The 23055-nt window shown below is 38.9% G+C and overlaps 1 protein-coding gene across 7 annotated transcripts in view; it reads right to left on the reverse strand.

Annotated features, from left to right (window-relative positions):
- The window catches only part of lrrc7 (leucine rich repeat containing 7), a 190293-nt gene that overhangs the window by 95582 nt on the left and 71656 nt on the right, over window positions 1–23055 (reverse strand). For 6 of the 7 annotated variants that reach the window (XM_047375015.1, XM_047375017.1, XM_047375019.1 and 3 more), the window contains exon 1: window positions 11615–12293. The exons of the other annotated variant lie outside the window; for it this stretch is intronic. In XM_047375015.1, coding sequence (XP_047230971.1) covers window positions 11615–11639 — 25 coding nt within the window. In that variant the 5' untranslated portion in view covers window positions 11640–12293. Of the gene's footprint in view, window positions 1–11614; window positions 12294–23055 lie in introns of those variants that run through there. 7 annotated transcript variants of the gene reach the window in all.

Consider the following 23055-nt stretch of genomic DNA (forward strand, 5'->3'; position numbering starts at 1 on the left):
TAGTACCCATATTTTGGAGCAGGAATATCCAGAGAAACAAGTGCAGTGGAGAACATATCTACATACTTCTCCAAGTCTGCCAGCACATCCGGGTTTTACTTTTTTGAGAAGAAAAGAACTGAGAAGAAAAATAATAATAATTGGCCAGCAGGACACCAAAGCAATGTTTGTGTGTCTTTTACGTCTCAGAGAAATAAATTACAGCAATAACAGCAAACCTTTTCATACTGTATTTCTTAAAAGCAAGCACTGTTGTTTTTCTTTTCTTTTTACTTTTACTAGTAATCTGTTTTATGAAAAGAAAACATTATGTGCTGTAGAATTTTATGCAGGATATGGCCAGTTCTTCATTTCATTCAGAAGCGCATTCAGAAAAACAATGACCAATTTGCCTGATTACCTTCTCCAAGACTGCCGGTTGGTACAGTTAGATTAAGCTAGCAACTCTGATTCAGAAGTGAATAAAGGGGAAAGACCATCAGCGGTGTCAGACCCATGTCAAACAATACACCTTTATTATATTCTTTCTGAAAACCCACACAGGCTGCATCTGTGTCAGTAATCCCTTTTAAACCTGTTCTATTCAGAAGCATTGACACATCTGAGTAAAATATCCTGGGTTAGAGGCCACTAATCTGTCCTGTCCCAGCACAATTTAGCACAAGCTAAATGTACAAATGCCTAATGTGTAAACGGCAACTGACTTGCGTTAATCTAAGAGATGCACCACGGAGCTCTGAACGTTTATTCCCTTTTAGTTTCTCATATTATGATTCATGACAGGCAAGGGACCAGGGAACAGGACCCAGCTTTTTTCTTAATCAATGCTGGCAATTTAAATGCTGTGAACAACTATGGCAAACTTCTATTAATCAGCTAACCTAAGCATGGAAATTGAATGTACTAGTTGTGCTTCTCAGTGACTTTGAAGTATAATTGTTTTTCTGTCGCCATGTACTATTTAAATATGAAGATACAATAAAGATGATTCTGCTAAAAAGGGTCCTATAAAAAGGTCTCATTATTGAATTGTTATTCAATGAGTTTAAAGTCAATAAGAAATATTAGAATTAAATTCAAATAACAGTTGCATCTCAATGAATTAGAATTTATTTAAGTCATTATTTTTTGGTAGGTGAAACTCATCTATTATATAGATTCATTCCAGACAGAGTGAAATATTTCATGTGTTTTTTTCTGTAATTTCAATGATTATGACTTAGAGCAAGTGAAAACCCAAAATTCCTTTCCTCAGAAAATCAAAATGTAACTTAAGATTAATTAAAAATGCATTTTTTATACAAGAATGTTATGGTCCTGTATGCCCTATACAATCATGGGGAAGACTGGTGACTGAAAAGCTGACAGTCACTGATATCCACCACCAGAGCCATAAGCAATAAAAGCTTATTGCTAAAGAAGCTGGCTCATCTTGCTGTAATCAAGCATATGAATAAAACATTGAGTGGAAGGAAATAATGTCGTGTTATTGTAATCAAGAAGCACAATTTTTCAGACATAACTCAAAATTCCTCATCAAAATGAACTTAAATAAAAGCATGAAATATATTGCTCTATATGTAATAAATCTATGTAAATGTTTTTTACAATGTTTTTTAATTGACCTAAAAATATATATATAGTCAAATTTTAATAGATGCATCTTTTAGTTAAAGTCACATTGAAATGTACAAGCACTGGGGGAAAATTTGATCGTTTAATTCCAAAGTACATGTCCATTTGGATGAACTGCAGAACCATTTCAGCCATGTCAAACATAAAAACATGGTTGCAAATAAGATGTACACACATGCACGGCTACACAAAGAAAACCCTGCAGATTCAGCAGAAACAATGTGTCACACAGTGTGAAATGGCTCTGCAACCCATACATACACCTACTGAGGCTACCGAGTAGTGTGAAACACCTTGCTGTAATCCTGTTGGGTGGTTTAATAATTGTACAGTTAGCTTTTGCCAGAACATTTAAATGAGCCAAAAAACAGCCCGGCCATATAATTTAAACAGTCATTCCTTCTATAAACCCACAAAGCTCCTGTGTAGCTGTGCTTTTCCTTCACTGCCCTACTTTCAACATATTCAAACAGGTGCTTTATCTGAAATTTTGACCTCGTCTCATTACAGTTACATGGAGCTGTCCTGGTTTCCCTCTTGTCTTTGACAAGTCAACTCGAGCATTTTTGTAGCTGTCATATTAGCGGAAGAGAGGGTTTTTGTTACAACAGAAGATTACCACGGGCCACACAATCTTTCCAGTATTTCCCCCCCAAAACATGTTGCCTGGTGGATCATAGTTGAGGGACACGACATATAAAAATGAAGCCTGAGGACTAGCATGACAATGGTCAAATGAGCATTTGGTGATTTAAGGTAACATTTTAAAGATGAAAACATAGAGAGAGTGCTTCAGGTTTTGATACATTGAGAATTAGAATTAAAACAATTTAATGTTTGGTCTGACATAGTTAAAACATTTCTGTAAAAATTTGTAAAGAGGAATGAGTCATAAGTTTATTTTAACACCCACAAGAAAAAATTGTCTACATAAACAATATAACTTTTTTTCAGGAGAACTGTTTGTAAACCAAGATGCTTTAGTTAGGCTGTTCATATATAGTAATGTACCTGTAATGCTGATCACTGTTCCCAGTTTTTTTTATTTTTTTTTAAGCCATATAATTAAGTCATCTTCAGATAATAATGTGATGCACCCATGGCCACACTATCACCAAGACTCAAGAGAGAGAAGAAAAAGCCCAAGTAACATCTCTACCCGCAGAGAAAAAAATCATATTAAACCATATAAATAAAAAAAGTATGCCATAAATATATCCTTTAGAAGACCAGTTTTGGAGCAGTTTCATACAGCCTACAGTACAATACATGCCATGACGAAGAGGTTAATACAGGTCCTTCTCAAAATATTAGCATATTGTGATAAAGTTAATTATTTTCCATAATGTAATGATGAAAATTTAACATTCATATATTTTAGATTCATTGCACACTAACTGAAATATTTCAGGTCTTTTATGGTCTTAATACGGATGATTTTGGCATACAGCTCATGAAAACCCAAAATTCCTATCTCACAAAATTAGCATATTTAATCCGACCAATAAAAAGAAAGTGTTTTTAATACAAAAAACGTCAACCTTCAAATAATCATGTACAGTTATGCACTCAATACTTGGTCGGGAATCCTTTTGCAGAAATGACTGCTTCAATGCGGCGTGGCATGGAGGCAATCAGCCTGTGGCACTGCTGAGGCCTTATGGAGGCCCAGGATGCTTCGATAGCGGCCTTTAGCTCATCCAGAGTGTTGGGTCTTGAGTCTCTCAACGTTCTCTTCACAATATCCCACAGATTCTCTATGGGGTTCAGGTCAGGAGAGTTGGCCGGCCAATATAGCACAGTGATACCATGGTCAGTAAACCATTTACCAGTGGTTTTGGCACTGTGAGCAGGTGCCAGGTCGTGCTGAAAAATGAAATCTTCATCTCCATAAAGCTTTTCAGCAGATGGAAGCATGAAGTGCTCCAAAATTTCCTGATAGCTAGCTGCATTGACCCTGCCCTTGATAAAACACAGTGGACCAACACCAGCAGCTGACACGGCACCCCAGACCATCACTGACTGTGGGTACTTGACACTGGACTTCTGGCATTTTGGCATTTCCTTCTCCCCAGTCTTCCTCCAGACTCTGGCACCTTGATTTCCGAATGACATGCAGAATTTGCTTTCATCTGAAAAAAGTACTTTGGACCACTGAGCAACAGTCCAGTGCTGCTTCTCTGTAGCCCAGGTCAGGCGCTTCTGCCGCTGTTTCTGGTTCAAAAGTGGCTTGACCTGGGGAATGCAGCACCTGTAGCCCATTTCCTGCACACGCCTGTGCACGGTGGCTCTGGATGTTTCTACTCCAGACTCAGTCCACTGCTTCCGCAGGTCCCCCAAGGTCTGGAATCGGCCCTTCTCCACAATATTCCTCAGGGTCCGGTCACCTCTTCTCGTTGTGCAGCGTTTTCTGCCACACTTTTTCCTTCCCACAGACTTCCCACTGAGGTGCCTTGATACAGCACTCTGGGAACAGCCTATTCGTTCAGAAGATTTCTTTCTGTGTCTTACCCTCTTGCTTGAGGGTGTCAATAGTGTCCTTCTGGACAGCAGTCAGGTCGGCAGTCTTACCCATGATTGGGGTTTGAGTGATGAACCAGGCTGGGAATTTTAAAGGCCTCAGGAATCTTTTGCAGGTGTTTAGAGTTAACTTGTTGATTCAGATGATTAGGTTCATAGCTCGTTTAGAGACCCTTTTAATGATATGCTAATTTTGTGAGATAGGAATTTTGGGTTTTCATGAGCTGTATGCCAAAATCATCCGTATTAAGACAATAAAAGACCTGAAATATTTCAGTTAGTGTGCAATGAATCTAAAATATATGAATGTTAAATTTTCATCATGACATTATGGAAAATAATGACCTTTATCACAATATGCTAATATTTTGAGAAGGACCTGTATGTCTGTTCCTTATCCATCATTGCTCAGTATTGCACAACTCTATTGGTTATCTTCCTTAAATTCCTACAAATATTTCTTTACATTGATTTTGTGATCTTAAGAAATAGCTGCAAATCTGAAAAATGGGAGTTTTAGGCAAAAACAGAACAAAACAAAAAGGAACGTGAAACACATTACAATGGCTGTCTTCCATTCGGAAGTTTAATTATTCTATTCTAAGACTTTCCATATATTAAGATCTTGAACTGCATAATTCCCATTATGTTCTCGAATATGTATAAACGATAAAGTGTTACATTCAAAGTGTTGCATTCAGATTTGTACTAAAGTTCGCTGGTAACAATTTAAAGTGTTGGGTAGAGCTTATGTTGATTTTATAGTGTCACATAAGTGGTAATTATTTACTATTTACATGTAACTGTCATATGATGTAGGTGTGGTGGACGCAAATGCAGAGATCTGAGTGGTACGAGCATGGTGGAAAAAGTTTTTAATAATGGGAAACCAACAGAGAGACACAAGGAAAATCAACCCAGGAACCAAAACGTTAACTCAAAATGTATGGAGGATGGGTTATGTAGTAAAGAGAATGTTAAATGTAGTGGTTATTTTGGTTACAGGATTTAGAAATCTCCTTATTGGAATCCTTATAGAAAAAGAACATTCTATCACAAATTAAAACTATATTGACCAGTGGATTATGGGGAGGTTGTATGGGTAAGCGATATTTCTCTATCTATATAATTAGTTTTGATTGATGTGTTGAAGCTGATCGAACCAGCTGTGGGTACTATGCAGCGTGTCAATCCCATGAAAAAAAATCTCTCTACCTGGTGCGTTGAAGGTTTACTCCTCCTATGGATTGGCATGTGCTCCATAACGGTGTATAGAGCAGCAGAACAGGTAAATCCCCAGTGCCTGCAGCCATCATTATGAATGAATGTGATTGAATGCATCTGCAATGCAACAGAAACATCAGCAGACCTGTCCAGTTTGCTTTTCACCTGATGCCTTGCTCTGTGATGTTACATGTTATACTTGCATGTTAACCAGGTAACTGAGATCTGACCAGTGTAAGTGGTCATGCTTAGGGAGGTCAACTTTTGCTTAAATCAGCCAGGACACATGTTAATAGCAAGTTTGAACAAGCTGTAAGTGTTTTCAAACTTTACAATAACATTTACAGTGAAAGATAAATTGTAATGACTCTTTCAGCTCCCAGTTTGTCTTTGTCCTGTTTCTTGATGTGGATGCTGTGCTCAGACAGCTGAAACACTAGTCATTACGTTTTCTGTAAACAATGAAAGCAGAGCACTATGATGATGAAGCAGGAGAAAAACGTTCCCTGTAGGTTTTACACACACGATTAACAGGAACCCCACTGCAATATGTTGAAAGGGGAAATATCGAGTCCTATCAAAATATAGCAAATATGCTGTATTAACTTGCAACTTAATCAAACTGCTCTGCATGAAAATGAAGCAGGACACTCTTAAGAAACATAATACAGATATGCACGTTTATGTGAGAAAAAATCTGAACAATGTAATTACTTTCCTAACCTGTTTGACCCCTTGTTGGAGAAGGCTGACCTGGAGTACTTCCAATTAGGACAATATATCAGTGACTATCACTAAAAACAGTTAGAAGAGACAGCAGCATCCTGAACCGTCCTGAGGAGTGAGTTAATAGGGACATAATCATGATTCTGAGCATGAAATAGTGAAGAAATGTAGAGCACTATTTTACTGCACTACTAAGCTACTAGGTTTTCAGGCTTACACCCCATCTAACTGATGGGACTGATGTGAGTAGGAAATAGGCTAAAAAAATAGGCCCCAGATGGGGTTGCCCACGGGTTACATAAAGGCCCTGTGTTAATGGCCTACATAGGTTTAATGCAGGACAACTTAGTGAAAAGTGGGGCCATATGCGTTACAGATGTGTTGCACAATTTGAACTATTTTTGTTTTTTTATGCCCATATGAAACCCAGCTTAAACTTCATTTTATCTACAAGCCCAGCCAGTTTTGCCAGTATGGGTTAGATTGGTAAAACACATACAAGAAGCTCACTGAGGGACCATGTCCATTCTTTAACTACCAAGCCTGAACTCTCCATAAGATTCCCACTAACACATGTTGGCTGGAACATTTTAGTCAATTTTATTTATTATCAGATTGGGACTATCAAGTTTAAAAGATCAAAAGAAAAAAACAATTCCACTGAGTACCAAAGCCACTGTAGTTTTACACACATACATACATACATACATACATACATATATACATACATACATACATACATACATACATACATACATACATACATACATATATACATACATACTTACATACATACATACATACATACATACATACATACATACATACATACATCCAGACATACATACATACATACATACATACATACATACATACATACATACATACATACATACATACATATATACATCAGTATTTTTTTAAATCAATACGAACACAGCACCTTGGATGTGAGGACTTACCCTTTTTTATTGGTTATATTCTTGCAGCAAAATGGCTGACAGAAATAATTTCCTCTGTAAAGCTGCCATATAAAGGCTAATTAAACTTGACTTTTCATGTCCTTCAGCGTGCCACTGACAAACTGACAACACCAATATGTCACGACTGGGACACAATAATGTTCATCATCATCCTCAAATATTTCACAATCCGTCCTCCTCGTCAAAGCACACACACTGCTGATGTACTGGTATCTCTGTCCCCCCTTCCCTCACTGGGTGTCTCTCCCTTGGCCTATCACCATGGCGATAGGAGCCGGTACCATGGATACAGTGACTAGGCAACGAGCAGCATCAGCAGCAGCAGTGGGAACAGAAAGAACAGCAGTGTCCCGTGGAAGCTTTAGAGGAGCAGCAGCAAAATCAGAGTTAACTTTCTTTTTAGCATGCGATCTCTCACTATTGAAGAAGACATATTGATATGTCTGAAGCCTCTTTTATTTTACTTGTCTCTGGTATGCTATATTTAGTGTCAAAGAATGTACAACATCATTAGTTAGACTAAAATTAGTACAGTATATGGCCATAACATCTGAAACTGCTAGTAGTATGTGATGTGTTTTGAGACAATCCAAACAATCCACAGGAAAACCACGACTCAGTGCATGCAAGTTCTTATTGCAGTTTGATATTAAAGCTGCACTAAAAATAAATAAATAAAAATTGAAAGCATTTTCATTACTATGTTAAAAATGTCAAGAACATCAAGACAGGACAGCAATTATCAGGGATAGCCTTCCCTAAAAACATATTGAAACTATCAGCATTCATCATCAGACGTGACTAATATGAAAAATGGTCCACCGCTAAATACAAAGCACTTTACTGCTTTCATTCATCTAAGTACACACATGCATACAATAGTATTTTCTGTATTCAAATGGACATTAGGCATGGGCTGTGTATTGGTATCAAGCTATGCTAAGGTTTTAAAAAGTTAGTTTCAAAACCTCAAAAATGTTTTTTCATACCATTCCTACAGTTTAAAATGGTTCAAATCAGATCCAAGAGAAAGTGCTGGAGAGCAAAAATATCTTACAGCTGTATGGAGCATAGAGTAATACAGTACTGTCTCTCTTCCAGTTCTTGGTGCAAACTACTTGTCAGCTGGCTGAAAGAATGCTTTCATGTTTTTCATGAACTTGCAGCCGTTTTAGAAATATCTTTAGTCACAAAGTCTGGCAAGCTGTTTTAAATGAAAGCAGCTGGGTTATATATATTTTTCAGGCTGTGTTGAAGCTGTTTTTTACTCAAGCCCATCATACTGTGAGATCATCATACTCGTCCATTTAGACAGGGAGTTGGGTTCTCATGTTCTACTTGGAGGACTGTGCCTCTAAACCCTAAAAGATGCAGTGTTATTCCACATGAGAGGATCACGTCTTAAATCTAAATAGTGTTTTTCTTTCTTAAACATTCAGAATAAAAGATTTAATATCAGTCTCTACCAAGGCTAATATTATGTCAGCTTTCTGGTTCATGTGATAGAAAGCAGCATGAAAAGTCTGATAAATGTCAAAACATGCATCAAAAGATAAGAATTAATAGAAAAAAAATAATTAAGGAGTATGTGGTGAGTCATCAGTCACAGCTAATGGTTGTTGTTAAAGTACACATTATTACATCACTTTATAGATCAAAAACGTGATTGGTTTAATTTGAATAGTGTTTAAAAACCAAGAAGACTCAGTTGGTCAGCTAGCTTGTTGTTAACCGCTATCTCCAATGCTTCACCGAAGCCCTGTGCCATGAATGCTTCATGATACAGGGCCAGAACGAGGTCAATATTTAAATATTACATAACAAATAAAGGAGAGGTGCACTGATAAACTATAACATTATGACCACTGACAGATAAAGTGAATTCACATGTGATGTGTACTCTCAGGGTATGGGTAGTATTATTTGTTTACCTATAATGGAAGAAAAAGAAATCTGTGATAATAATTTGTCACTCTGTGAATATAAGAATTAAAATCCTCAAAAGTGGGAGTATGATGATTATTAATTTAGCTGTTGAAGCAATTTTCTGCCAGTTCCATAAGGGCATTGACAAATGCTCCAGTTTTAAATTGCAATCAAATGTAATTATTACAGCTGTGCTGCTTAGCAGTTGTAGTTGTAGTTGTAGTTGATGTAGTGGAGTAGCATATAAATACTGTATATAGCCAATTTTTTTTATCATCATTCTAATAAATGCCACAACATATGATAAACTTTTAAGGTTATATCGCCATTCCTAGAACTCATTGACAAATATTGAGAAGATAAGTTCTGCTCATGTGGATAGACATGTTGATCAGAGATGGGAATGTAACTAATCCAATTTGCAATGAGAAAGGCATCAAGGGTCATTAGAAGTGGTATAAAGAGACGAGGAGTGTGTTAAAGGATGTTGGAGGAGGGTGTGACAGCCTTGTAGACCTGTTACCACCATTTGACAGGGTTTGATACGGGTGAACATTGGGGTATGCATGAGGTTAGGTAGTTGTCTTGTACAAATGCCCTGCATCCTTTTTTACAACATAGTCTGAGATTAAATGATCTGTGTATACATTTGATCCAACATCAGGCCACTGTAATATGTGTATGCCTGTTAGGCGGGAAACTGAACAGCCACCAAAGTTTTGTCACCTAATTCTAACGTCCAGTCACCTCCATAGTGGCAACAGTTTTCCCCTGTACAGGCATCCCCTTCACTAGAAGAGCAGTTAGCTCTACAAAAGGGCTTTGAGACTTTGAGAAATGACTTTGAGAGCAAAACATAGACCTTCAAGTGTCTACTCTACCTCCAAACATTCAAAGATTCCATACTGATTGTATCATGCCAATCCAGTTTAATTGATTGATATAGTCATTTCACAACAATTTGGCATTTCTTGGAGTTTTCAGATTGAAATCTCCAACACAGTTGAAAATAACTGGAGCAAATTAATGTGATTTCTATTAGTGAAATCCCTCCTCTGTGTCTGTATTGAAAACACACAAGAAAGCTAGCCTATAGCCAAAGAAAACTGTGAACATTTTCTCCTCAAGAGTGGTATTTTGTGTTTTCCAACCCCAAAAATACATTTGTGAAGATAGAAAATGAAAAGAAGCAAAGATGGAATTCTGTTATATGGTGCATAGGACAGAATAAGAAGAACTTCTAGGGTTTTCTACTGTGTGTGTCTGCCTTAATATCTTATATAATACAGTAAATATTTGAAAACAACCCTTTTTTAAAAGATATATAAAAAGATGGCATGTATCATCATGTTCTAAAACCATAAAAACACAGAAATAATATACACACATAAATAGATAGCACAACATAGTGCATAAACTCCAAATCTCCATGTCTCAATAATTAGATGCAGACACAGTCTCAGCTGTTTGGTTCATATGACAAAGTAGACAAACAGGACTCATATTTGAGTGTTTGCAAATCATACAAACTAAAGCTATTAGTGGAGATTGCATAGCCCTGCTGAGAACAAAATAGATTAAAATAGTCATCTTATGAGAAGCACAGAAAGATGGGCTTTGAATGTGTTGCCTTGAAGATTAGAATTAAATATTCTCTTTATGTAAAAGGAGGCTAGTTTTGTATGGACTGTAAGTCAGATAGACGTACATAAGGAGAGGACTGGGCAACACATTATATCATGCATTAAAACAGAAAAGATCAGGTCCTGAAAATAAAAACGGTAATAAACTATTTAGCCAGATGGTGAACAATAAGCCTGTGCCATTACAAGCTTGTAACAAGTGTGACAGATTGGTATAGCTAAAATGTGTGCTAGATAGGATGATAATCTGCACTACCTGAGGGTGGAGGATTTAACAGGTGTGTGTGTGTGTGTGTGTGTGTGTGTGTGTGTGTGTGTGTGTGTGTGTGTGTGTGTGTGTGTGTGTGTGTGTGTGTGTGTGTGTTTGAGAGAGATAATGTTTGAAAGCATGACTCCATGATGGCAGAACAGTTGCATGTCAAGACAGCAAAGTATATGACACTGCATCACATATCATCCTTATAACACACACACACACACACACACACAAACCGACAAACACACACACATCACCCAAGCATACACACACACCTCCCTCTCCCTACAGGCATGCTGGTTTCATTAACTCATCACAGTGCTAAAATGACCAGCCCACAGTAACAAAATTAACTATTTGTTTATTGTTTATTTATTTATTCTAAACCAACATATAAACATTTTTAACCTTGTTAACTGAACTCTATTTAATCTTGTATGTTAGGGAGCTATAGGCATTTTCTACTTTGGTGGATAATAAAATATTCTATTCCTTCCTTTCTTCTTTTCTAATGGATACTGTTTCCATCTTAAACTTATGTTGTGATTTTAGCAATAAAATAAGTGTACAACCGTCATGAAACAAGGAGAAGTCTAATAATCTGTCATACTAATCAGATAATCCATTCAGGGAGCCCCAGCGTTAACATAGACCGAATGAGAAATACTGCAGCAGGTTTGTGTCACTCTGTGGTGCCTTACATGGTAGAGCAGAGTAGTTATCCATCTGGCAGGATGCTGGTGGTGAATCCGGTTCTCAGGAAAATCTCTTTATTTGTCCCTGTGGATTCTGCAGCATCGAAAAGGGATCAGTCTACCGGGACGAACCAAACCGGTACGAAACCAGGACAGGTACCCGCACAACCAGCCCCATCTTTAGCACCCCAGCGGCCAGAGAACGGATGAGATGAGCGCATCTGCCCGTACACTGATTTCAGGATCACTCGGGAAGGTTTAAATCCTGCTCAGCTATACACAAAGATTGCACGGTGCCTCCAGTTAGTTTATTTGATGTCCTCGGTCCAGTTAAGGAGAAAAGAAAAAACAGATGCGGGCACACCCCGCAGAGAGAGACCTGCAGCGTAAAGATGTGAATGATCGGACCCGTGACCGACGGGGAGCAGAGGCGTTTTCTCCGCTGCAGGAAAAGACACGTTTAGCAGCGTCTCCTCCCATCTGTCCTCCGTGGTGAGAGGAGAGGGAGGCAGAGCGAAGAGATGGCTGAAGATGGAACCAGGACTCAGAAGCGGGTGCGTTTGCGCGTGCGCACAAGTTTGTGCGCTTTAGTTCGCTGGTTTGACTGTACATGAGAGATAAGAGAACAAAAACAGCGGAAGTAGTCACAGTACAGACAGGCGTAACAATTCTAGTGAAGATGAGGTTGAATGCAGTTGCCATGTCGTTTATAGGTTTTGTTTGAGAGGCTTGTCTCATGTTCATTTATTCATTCACCTATTTGTTTGTTTATTTTTAACTGTTAACATTAGGGCAGTTTCGATGACAGTTAATGTTAAAAATCGAAACCTATTAAATATGTTGCAGTTCCTAAATATTGTTTATTTTCTTGAGCCCCTATCTGTTGTGATGTACCTCAAGGGTTTATGTTAGGTTCTATTTAGTTTACATTGTATATTCTGTATTTAGGGGCTGCACAGTTGGTAGCACGGCTCCTGGCCCGGGGACTTTCTGCATGGAGTTTGGATGTTTTCCCTGTGCATGCATGGGTTCTGTCTGGGTACTCTGGCTTCCACCCACAGTCAATAAACAGGAGATTGGGCTCTCTTAATTGCCCTTAGAAATGAGTGTGTGTGTCTGTGTTGGAGTGGTGAACTATGCAGGATTTGCCCAGGATGTAGAGACAGTGGATGGATGGACTATGTGTTTAGGACTGATATTCAGATATAATTTCTTGGGTATGCTGATGGGTATGCTGGGTATGCTGATGACATCCAAATTGATTTCGTTTTTAATTTTGCTTTTGGGTGTATCTGCTCCACTGCAGCCTTTATTGAATTGCCTTCTAGAAGTAAAGACTGGTTGACACAAAACTCCCTCACACTAACTGAAAATAAAACTGAAGTCATTGTATTTGGAAGTCATTCCCCAATGGATTACCCAGGTGATTTCCTTGGTCCTCTTGCTTCTCAATGTCCCTCCTCTGGCAAAAATGTTGGAGTGTTTTTAGATAATTCTTTTAAGTTAGAGAAGCAAGTAAATTGTAAATACCAGTTACTAGTATCAGTTACATCATATATCTAAAGTGAAACCTTTTCTACATTCAAAAGACCATGAAAACATGTCTTCATGGTCTTTTACCCTACCTTTAAAGTCTTAAATGGTGCGGCACCCATTTATTTAACTAATCTGCTCTAGCCATATATCCCCAAAAGAGCATGAAGATCATCCAGGCAGATGCCTTAAAAACAGTCTTTTAAATCCCTTTGAAAACATACTTATTTGTATTGGCTTTAATCTGAGCTTAGTTTGAGTCTAAGTAGGTCTATTCTGTTGTGTTCACTGCTTATTAAGCTGTTTTTATTTTTCATTTTAATTTTCTCTAATTTATTGAAAATACTTTAAAACGCTCTAGAGATACAACAGTAAAATAAAATAATCTTGTGAGGTGCTTTGGTTAAATTTGTTGCTTTTAAATATGCCATATAAATTAAAATTGACACTGAATGAAGAAATTGATTAGAAAATTACAGAAAGGGTTGAATGGACTAAGTAATAGATGTTTTCTATTGGAGGGAGTACATCATTTTTTTCATGAGGTTTCATGTGACACCATTGTATTGAAATTTACACTGTTGTTGACTGTTTAGTTAGCTGTGTTTCTTACACCAAATCTGGGAAGGTCTGGGGATAAAACCTGCTCTGTTAGATCAATACAATAATCCAACTTTGGTTAGGATATATCTAGCTCATGAATCGATTATTCTAAGGTTAGTAATAACATCTCCACTGCAAATATTTGTATAGCAAACATGTTTTTTAACAAAATATATTTTTTAATCAAATGTAATCTCAGATTATGCTTCCAAACTTTTACATTAAATAAATCCTTTGCAACAAGATACTGTCCTACTGCCAGAACTTTTAAGCATTTGGTCAATGGCTTCAAATAAATGTTTCCTTTTCCTCCTCCATCGTACCACAGACAAACATTTCTACATCTTAATGAAAAACATAAGTCTGACAACAGATTTTTAACCTATGAAACATAACTATCACATTGAATGATTTGGACAACTATGATGATGCTAGAAAAGAAAGACGTTTCTTAAAAAGATGGGACTTTTGTCCACAACTGTTTTATATGTTTTTTCCAAGGTTTTCAATCTGAATAGTTTGTTCATGCTAACCCTAAGTCAATTTAATACTGTTGGCTTCTTTTAAAATCACTCTGTTGAGCAGTGAATACAATCAACTGACAGATATCACATTCCTCCTTATCGGTGAAACAATCTCTTTGGCAATGCTATGTAAAATGTATGCATACAAGCACAGAGTTTTATTTAGCAGCTGTCCTGCCTGTACCAAGGTCAGCAGCATGCCAAATCCAGCAACCCTCCTGGCCAGTGCCCCATCTTCAATGTTTATTTTCTTCCTTTTCTTGGCTTCTGTCAAACTGCAATGACATTTCTTATGGTTTTCTTTAAACTGTTATTCTCTGATGCTACTCTTACATAATTGCCAGATTTCTGTATTGAACAACCAACAGTTGGGTGACTTCTGAAGGTAATTGGTTGTATTGGATTTAAAGTAGAGGTTTCAGATTAATACAGATTAAATACCACACAGTTTATTTCTTTTTACTTGTAAAACCCTTTGAAAACCTTGAATCAATATCCTTACATTTTATAGTTATGCACTATTTTTGTTTTTTATCACATAAAATTCCAATAAAATATATCAAAGTTTCTTGTAGTAATGTAACAAAATGTGAAAATATTCAAAGGATATGAAAATCTTTGGACAGCAGAGAATATGACAACTTTAAGCAAACCGCCAGCATTTCAATTTCAGCTTATTTCTAAATCTTTAAGCTTTTAAACCAGCGTTAAAAAGGGATATAAAAATAGACATCTGAATATGGGTGGACTCCAAATTCAGGGGTGTTTGGTTAAACTACCAAGAAGGAAACACAGGCTTTTCAGTTAAGTTGTGTGGGCTGATGCAACTGGGGGAGCTGGTAGTAGTCGGAGTACTGGCTTGCTCAATAGCCAGATTTCACAAAAGCATAGCCTCCAGGTAGTTCTCTGTAATCCTAATTTGGTCCCTTTTACAGCACAATACCAGATCCATACAGCACAAACAACCACACACACACTGATTTCCACACCTAAGGCCAATTTAGAGACCAATTAACCTAACAGTCATGTTTTTGGACTCTGGGAGGAAGCCGGAGTACCCGGTAAGAACCCACGCATGCACGGGGAGAACATTCAAACTCCATGCAAGACCCCCGGCCAGGGGAAAATATTCAGTCAGTCCCTCCATACCCTATCACAATAAAAGCAGACTGAAGGGTAGACCGAGGTAGCAGCATAAGTATGAAGGTAACAAACATCACACGAACATGTTGCCAGACAGCCTCAGACAGGATCCACAGTTTTTCTAATGAACTTCAAGTCCGATTTTAAACATAAAAATGAACAAAAATACATTTTGGTTTGCATTCATCTAAAATAACTTCATATAATATTACAATGTGTAAACATTTAAATAAATAAGCTAAAACAAACACATGTCAGAAGGCAGTAGAAATTTCTTTATGGATTTTGTTGGGAAAAAAAGTAGTTTTTCTAAAGATGTCAAATTTGTTTAGAAGACAAAAACATGCACCTCCAAAGTAGGCCTAAATGGGACTAATCAAGGGTTACTGCAGCAGAAAACATCAGCTATGAACAAAGTGTTTATAACATTATGATAACTGATAAAAAGAAATAGCCTTAGGGGAAACTGGTTTTGTAGTTTTCTTCTAAAATTGGGAAGGTGAATCTACAGATTTAAGTAGATGCTCTAGTTATGATTTAAACTAACCCCTGACTCTGCAGCTCTTCTTTATTCTACTGTAACAGTGACACATTATCCTTCTCGGTGCCAGTTGGCGGTGCCTGCATAAAGCTCCAGTTAGGCCCAGATGGCAGCATCGGGATTCTCCCAGATTGACTGAGTTTGACTACAGTCTGTGAGTAAACAGGAAGCTGGCCAGCTTGTCATTGCAAGTCATCTTTCTGTCTCTGTCTCTGGGGCTTGCTATATGCCTTTTCACTTGAACATGAACATCACTTCCAGGGTTCCAATGTCCTTCTGATAAATCTAAAAGGACTCATGATATTGCAGATTTCTTTTGTTGTGGTCCAGCAGTAGCATTTTCTGTCAGTCAGTCAGTCAGTCAGTCATTTTCTACCACTTATTCCATAGTGGGTCACGGGGGAGCTGGTGCCTATCTCCAGCAGTCTATGGGCGAGAGGGGTACACCCTGGACAGGTCGCCAGTCCATCGCAGGGCAGCACACAAACAACCATGCACACACTCATTCATACACCTAAGGGCAATTTAGAGTTACCAATTAACCTAACAGGCATGTCTTTGGAGTGTGGGAGGAAGCCGGAGCATTTTCTGTTTTGAAAAAAATGGAAGATAGGCTATGTCCTATATTTGGTGTTTAAGGTTGTGAGCTCTTATACATATTTTAAAAATGTAGTTTATTATATGTAGTTTCACTGAAAATTACCAATACATACAATTATCTAGTAATTATATAGATGTGCAAAAGTATTCATTTGCCTTTCACTTTTCACATTTTGTCACATTGCAACCAGAAACGTCCAGTGTATATGATCAGGAGGTTATGTGAAAGACCATCAGAAAGTAACAGATAATTGTTTCAAAAGTTTCAATAAAATACAATAAAGTTTCTGGACAGAACATGACAAAATGCATAAGAGATGAAGAGGTAGTAATACATCAGCAAGACACTGTATGTGCATTGGACCATTCTTTTTGCACAAAGCCTTAATAATAAATGTAACTTTCTCTAATTATTATTTCGTTGAGGTATCCTTCTCTAATCTCTAAAGTCAATCTGACAAGCTGTATGTTAAAAAAAAAGTTAATTCATTGTTGCAGATGTTCGACCACAACGGCTTGACTCTTTATAATACTCTATAGAGTATCCATTTGATTGACCCAATGATGCTTTTTATTCTGGTAAAGTTCACCCCAGTCCACAGGACTAATGTTTAGAAGCGGAGGAAACTTCCATGTTAAATCAAATACTATTCTATGCAAGCCTTACAATTAGCAAGCTGATGATTAATACAACATTTTGTCATTTCTTCCAAAATTTCAATAGTTGTTTAATTTGCTTACAGCGTAGTCTGACCGGTGAATTATTGCCCTCAAATTAGATTCATACAGAAACAGGAACAAGTTGGAAAATTTAACAAAGCTAAAAATGTGGGCATTCCGTAGATGGTTTGTGAAAATGCTACTTTGAAGATACAGTTTAGCTAAAAGACTGAGGTTTGTCCGGTTAAAACCAATGCCAATGCAAATGTTAAACGTGTTATGGAATAAAGCAAGCTAAAAAGAGCAAGATAAAGTGGTCTAGCAGCTAATGCAAACACAAGAGGAATATTCTTTATATGCAGACAAAATGTCTAACAGCAGATCATTCAGTTAATTCTATTTACAGTGTGACTACTCGTACTCGTACTCGTACCATCCGGGATTGGGTTATGGGGGCAGACTCAGTAGAGACACCCAGACGTCCCACTCCCCAGACACCTCCTCCAGCTGCTCTGGGGGGAGACCTAGGCCAGCCAAGAGACTTAGTCCCGCCAGCGTGTCCTGGGCCTCCTCCCAGTGGGACGTGCCCGGAAGCGTCCAGGTGGCAGTAGAGATGCCCGAGCCACCTCAACTGGCTCCTCTCAATGTGGAGGAGCACTCTACTCCGAGCTTCTCCCAGATGGCCGAGCTCTTCACCCTATCTCTGGGAGTGCCCAGCCACCCTACCGAGGAAGCTCATTTCAGCTGCTTGTATCCAGGGTCTCGTTGTTTCGGTCATGACCCAAAGTTCATGGCCATAAGTGAGGGTAGGAACATAAACCGACTGGTAACTCAAAAGCTTCGCTTTTCGGCTCAGCTCTCTCTTCACCACAACAGACTGGCACAGCGTCCCCATTACTGCGGCAGTCGCACTGATCCATCTGTCGATCTCCCGCTCCATTCTTCCCTCACTCGTGAACAAGACCCCGAGATACTTGAACTCCTCCGCTTGAGACAGGAACTCCCCTCCAACCTAAAGAGGACAAGTCAAACTTTTCTGGTCGAGAACCATGGCCTCGGACTTGGAGGAGCTGATCTTCATCCTTGCCGCTTCACACTCGGCTGCGAACCGCCCCAGTGCATGCTGTAGGTCTGGGCTAGAGGGGGCCAGCAGGACCGCGTCATCTGCAAAAAGAAGAGACAAAATCCACTGGTCCCCAAACCTGACCCCCTCCAGCCCTTGGCTGCGCCTAGAAATCCTGTCCATAAAAGTTGTGAATAAATTGAGCTGGTCCAGTGGTCCATGGACCAGCTCTGTTCCTCCTGAAGCCGAAGTTCGACTATCTCCTCTCCAATACCCTGGCCTTACCATGGAGCTTTTTATCCACCTCAGTGACTTCAGCCTGGGTGATGAAAGAGTCAAACCCCGAGTCCCCATCGTCTCCACCAGGGAATGCGTGATGGCAGGATTTAAGAGATCCTTGAAGTACTCCTTCCACTGCCCGATAATGTCCCCTGTCGAGGTCAGCAGCTCCCCACCCCCACTGTACACTCTGTTGGCGAAGCACTGCTTCTCCCTCCTGAGGTGCCAAAAAGTTCCAGAATTGCTTCGAGGCCAACCGGTAGTCCTTCTCCATGGCCTCACCGAACTCCTCCCAGGCCAGAGTTTTTGCCGCTGCCCGGGCTGTGGCTTGACCTCACGGTACCCATAAGCCGCCTCAGGAGTCTCACAAGCCAACCACAGTCGATAGGACTCCTTCTGCTTGACAGTATCCTTTACTGTTGGTCTCCACCACCAGGTTCGGGGAATGCCGCCAAGACAGGCACCGCAGACCTTACGGCCGCAGCTACAGGCAGCAGCATCGACAATAGATGCGGAGAACAATGTGACTATACATCATTTATTGTTATTTTAGAGCATTTAATGTCATATTTTGAGGAGATGAAGGACCAAATCGGATACAGGACATCGGCAGGCACATGGTGGATGGATGTATTTTATTGATAACACTTACTGACATGGAGGAAACACAGGAATCTGGGAGGGAACAACAAACATCCCGAGAATGAGAAGACAGGAACTCAAATACACTGAGGTGAGAAAGACTACATGGAAAACAGGTGGGTGCAATTAACAAAACACCTTCAGGTGCAGATCATGACATTCAAACTGAATTTTCAGTTATTTAGACATGCTTGAATGGCTTTCAGAAGCCTCTGAAAAAGAAACATTGAGAACATGTTATAAAAAATTATTCTCTTTAAACTATTTCTAACACGTTACTGGGCTGAATTCCTTTATAAGGGCCAAGTTTTGCCCACAAATCCTATTTCTGTCCTTTTGGATTCAGCTGATTTTGCCCACAGCTCCTATTTTAGGAAGATCAGGTGTAGAGAGCCGAGAGCGAATGTGCTGTAGGGTACAAGGCTGTACATTTTTGGAGAGTACACCAATTTCAGGCACCAAACTGCAATTCCCTTCACACGTTATTCATATTCTTTATGTTTCTGAAGGGCTATCTGAATATAATACAGTTTCACTCAGGATTCGCAATGGCTATAAATAAATAAAAAAATCTGCAGTAGCTTTAAAGCACCATGTCATCCTAGAAATGTGTCAATTTGGACCGCTCAAGGTTACAACTAGAACTTCAGATTTGCATGCTTTAAAGCTACTTGAGAGATTTTTCTGTAATATCAACTAAAGTCATGTTTGATATAAAGTTTGTCACCCTTGTAAAATGGCATGGTCATCATTTCTGTTTGATGTTTTTATCTTATTCTAAAACATTAATTAATGACATAAAATTTACACTCCCAAAAACAAGCTGTCATGTTTCCATGTCTTTGGGTGCATCGCATTAAGCACAGGGGAACTGATCAATGGTTTTTGATGTGTCCCAACAATTGAACGGTCCTGTGTGGTAGTTTAAAGTGCTTCATAAATAAAACTGGATTAGATACAGGTTAACTCAATTCAATACAAATCATTCCAACTTAATTCAGCCCCATACAGTCAGACTCAGAAGACCACATACTTCTAATTAGTAAAAAGTTTTCTATTTAAAAAAAGCAGCAGGGTGTTCAATTCAATTCAATTCAGTTTATTTATATAGCGCCGATTCACAACACATGTCGTCTCAAGGTACATCACAAAAGTCAGGTTCATACATTCCAATTAATCCTAACCATTGAACAGTGCAGTCAGATTCAGTTATTTATTCAAATTGGATAAAAAGCTTTTCTATCTAAGGAAACCCAACAGATTGCATCCAGTCAGAGACTTGTAGCATTCACTCCTCCTGGATGAGCATGTAGAGACAGTGGACAGTCACTGGCGTTGACTTTGCAGCAATCCCTCATACTGAGCATGCATGTAGCGACAGTGGAGAGGAAAAACTCCCTTTTAACAGAAAGAAACCTCCAGCAGAACCAGGCTCGGTGTGAGCGGCCATCTGCCACGACCGACTCGGTGTTTGAGAGGACAGGGCAGAGACACAAAGAGAACAAAGCACTGATCCAGGAGTACTTTCTATTGGAAGGAAAAGTTAATGTTAATGGATGTAGCTCCTTTAGTCATTTCACCTAGAAAAAAAGAGCAGATAAACTATGAGCCAGTTTTCAAGGTTAGAGTCTGAAAGAGAGCACATAGAGTTAGTCACAGTAAAAGCTCAGTCAATTGCCATGTCTAGGAGAGAGAAAGGGTTAAACACTAAAAGACAGGGCTATGTGGATGATCAGTAGAGGATGAGCATTAAGTTGTTGCAGAAGCTTTGACGATGACCCCCTCCAGAAAGGTGTCACAGGTAGATGCAGTAGCTTCTAGGAAGAGAAAAGAGGGAGAACATAAAGTTAAAAACTGAAATAACTGCAAACAATGCAAAATTAGAGAGTAGTGTGAGAATGTACCGAAGAGGATGAAAGTGGCCATTATGTCCTCCGGCAACCTAAGCCTATAGCAGCATAACTACAGAGATAGCTCAGGATAACCTAAGCCATTCTAACTATAAGCTTTATCAAAAAGGAAAGTTTTAAGCCTAGCCTTAAAAGTAGACAGTTTGTCCATCTAGAGCCCACTGATGGTCATTGTTATACTAAAAACCACAATGATTGGGATAGCTCTCTCTGTCAGATTGACCATAACCTTTGGAAAACAGAGGGGGTCATACAGGTAGCAGAAATGGAGGGTGTGTTTGCACCTCAAACATAACTGAGTCGGTTTAGGCTAAACCTGACTCCCCCTTACTCCATCCAACAGGGAGGGAAGAAGATGGAGGTTAAAAATAAAGAAGATAGCTCAGGATAACCTAAGCCACTCTAACTATAAGGTTTATAAAAAAGAAAAGTTTGAAGCCTAGCCTTAAAAGTAGACAGGGTGTCTGCCTCACGGACTAAAACCAGGAGCTGGTTCCACAGGAGAGGAGCCTGATAACTAAAGGATCTGCCTCCCATTCTACTTCTAGAGACTCTAGGAACCACCAGTAAACCTGCAGTCTGAGAACGAAGTGCTCTGTTAGGAACGTATGGAACAATCAGATCTCTGATGTATGATGGAGCTAGATCATTAAGGGCTTTATATGTGAGGAGGATCATTTTAAATTATATTCTGGATTTAACAGGGAGCCAATGAAGGGAAGCTAAAATAGGAGAAATATGATCTCGCTTTTTTATTTTCATCAGAACTCTTGCTGCAGCATTTTGAATTTAGAAAAGTTTATTAGTGAATGTTTATTTCTTTGGCGCTCGAACCCCAGTGAAAGCTGTGAATGCTGAGAATGACATGCGCTTGAATGAACATCTTAGGGTTAGATTTAGAGATGTCTTCCCCCCTGAGACCCAATTCTGGTGGTGGAGTGGAGGCCTGGGGAGATTTGGAAGGAGTTTGAAAGCCAAACGGTGGAGATGGGTTGGAGGAAGGTCAAAGTTCAGCTGCAAATGTTGAATGTTGAATTTTCGTTTAAACTCCATTACAACTCGATTCAAATTCAGCTTTTATCTTTAATGCAGACACACACATACACACACACAGCTACACGCATGCACACACAACCTTGGGCACACACCATTGATTCCCAGAGAGACAATAAGAGTATGAGATGAGACCCTGCAGGTAGCAGGATGTCATGCGGTGAGCTGACAGCTTGGTGCAAAGCCAAGAAAAAGAGTTGTGTTATTAAATCACTGAAGCCTTAACAGTTGCTTTGTGTTGAAATCATCCCTAAGTTAATGTTGCCAAGCAACAAATACAGTCTTAGCCAGTAAGAGGACCTGCAGCCAAAATCGCTTGGCAGCAAAATTCTGCAAAAACAAAAGAGGAACTGAAGGATCAGAAGCATTTAAATAGATTTGGAATTTAGATAAAGATAAATAATCAACGACACAAAGGTCAGATTCCAAATATTCAACAGGACAAGTTTTGCAGCACGCAAGCCAGTTTGCAGTTTACAAGACTTTTGTTCATTTTCTTATCTACCATGGACAAACGATGCCTATAAACTACTATATGTTAAAATCTGAGTGCTGACTGTAAGGTAGGTCAAAAGAGAAACTACAATGTGCTGTAAATGTGTTGTTTAAACCTAATTTGTGTGAAATGTCACCTAAAAAACTATGCACATACAGTGCTGAGAAAAAGCCCCCTTAGAGATGTCTCCTTTCTGTTTTTGTTGTCCCACGTAGATTTAATTTGTGTATTGACTAATTTGATGTGCACATAGTACATTAATAAGCATGTCTGCAAAAGTACCGGAGTTAGTTTATCTTCTGTCCCTTGACAGAGGAAATGTCAGGTATAGACAAACAACCGTTTTACATCCCCGTGGAGGTTTTGGTTCACTCTTTTTGCAGATTTGCTTTATTCACAT

The sequence above is a fragment of the Girardinichthys multiradiatus genome, chromosome 9 (genome assembly GCF_021462225.1).
Source record: "Girardinichthys multiradiatus isolate DD_20200921_A chromosome 9, DD_fGirMul_XY1, whole genome shotgun sequence".
NCBI classification, from domain to species: Eukaryota; Metazoa; Chordata; class Actinopteri; order Cyprinodontiformes; family Goodeidae; genus Girardinichthys; species Girardinichthys multiradiatus.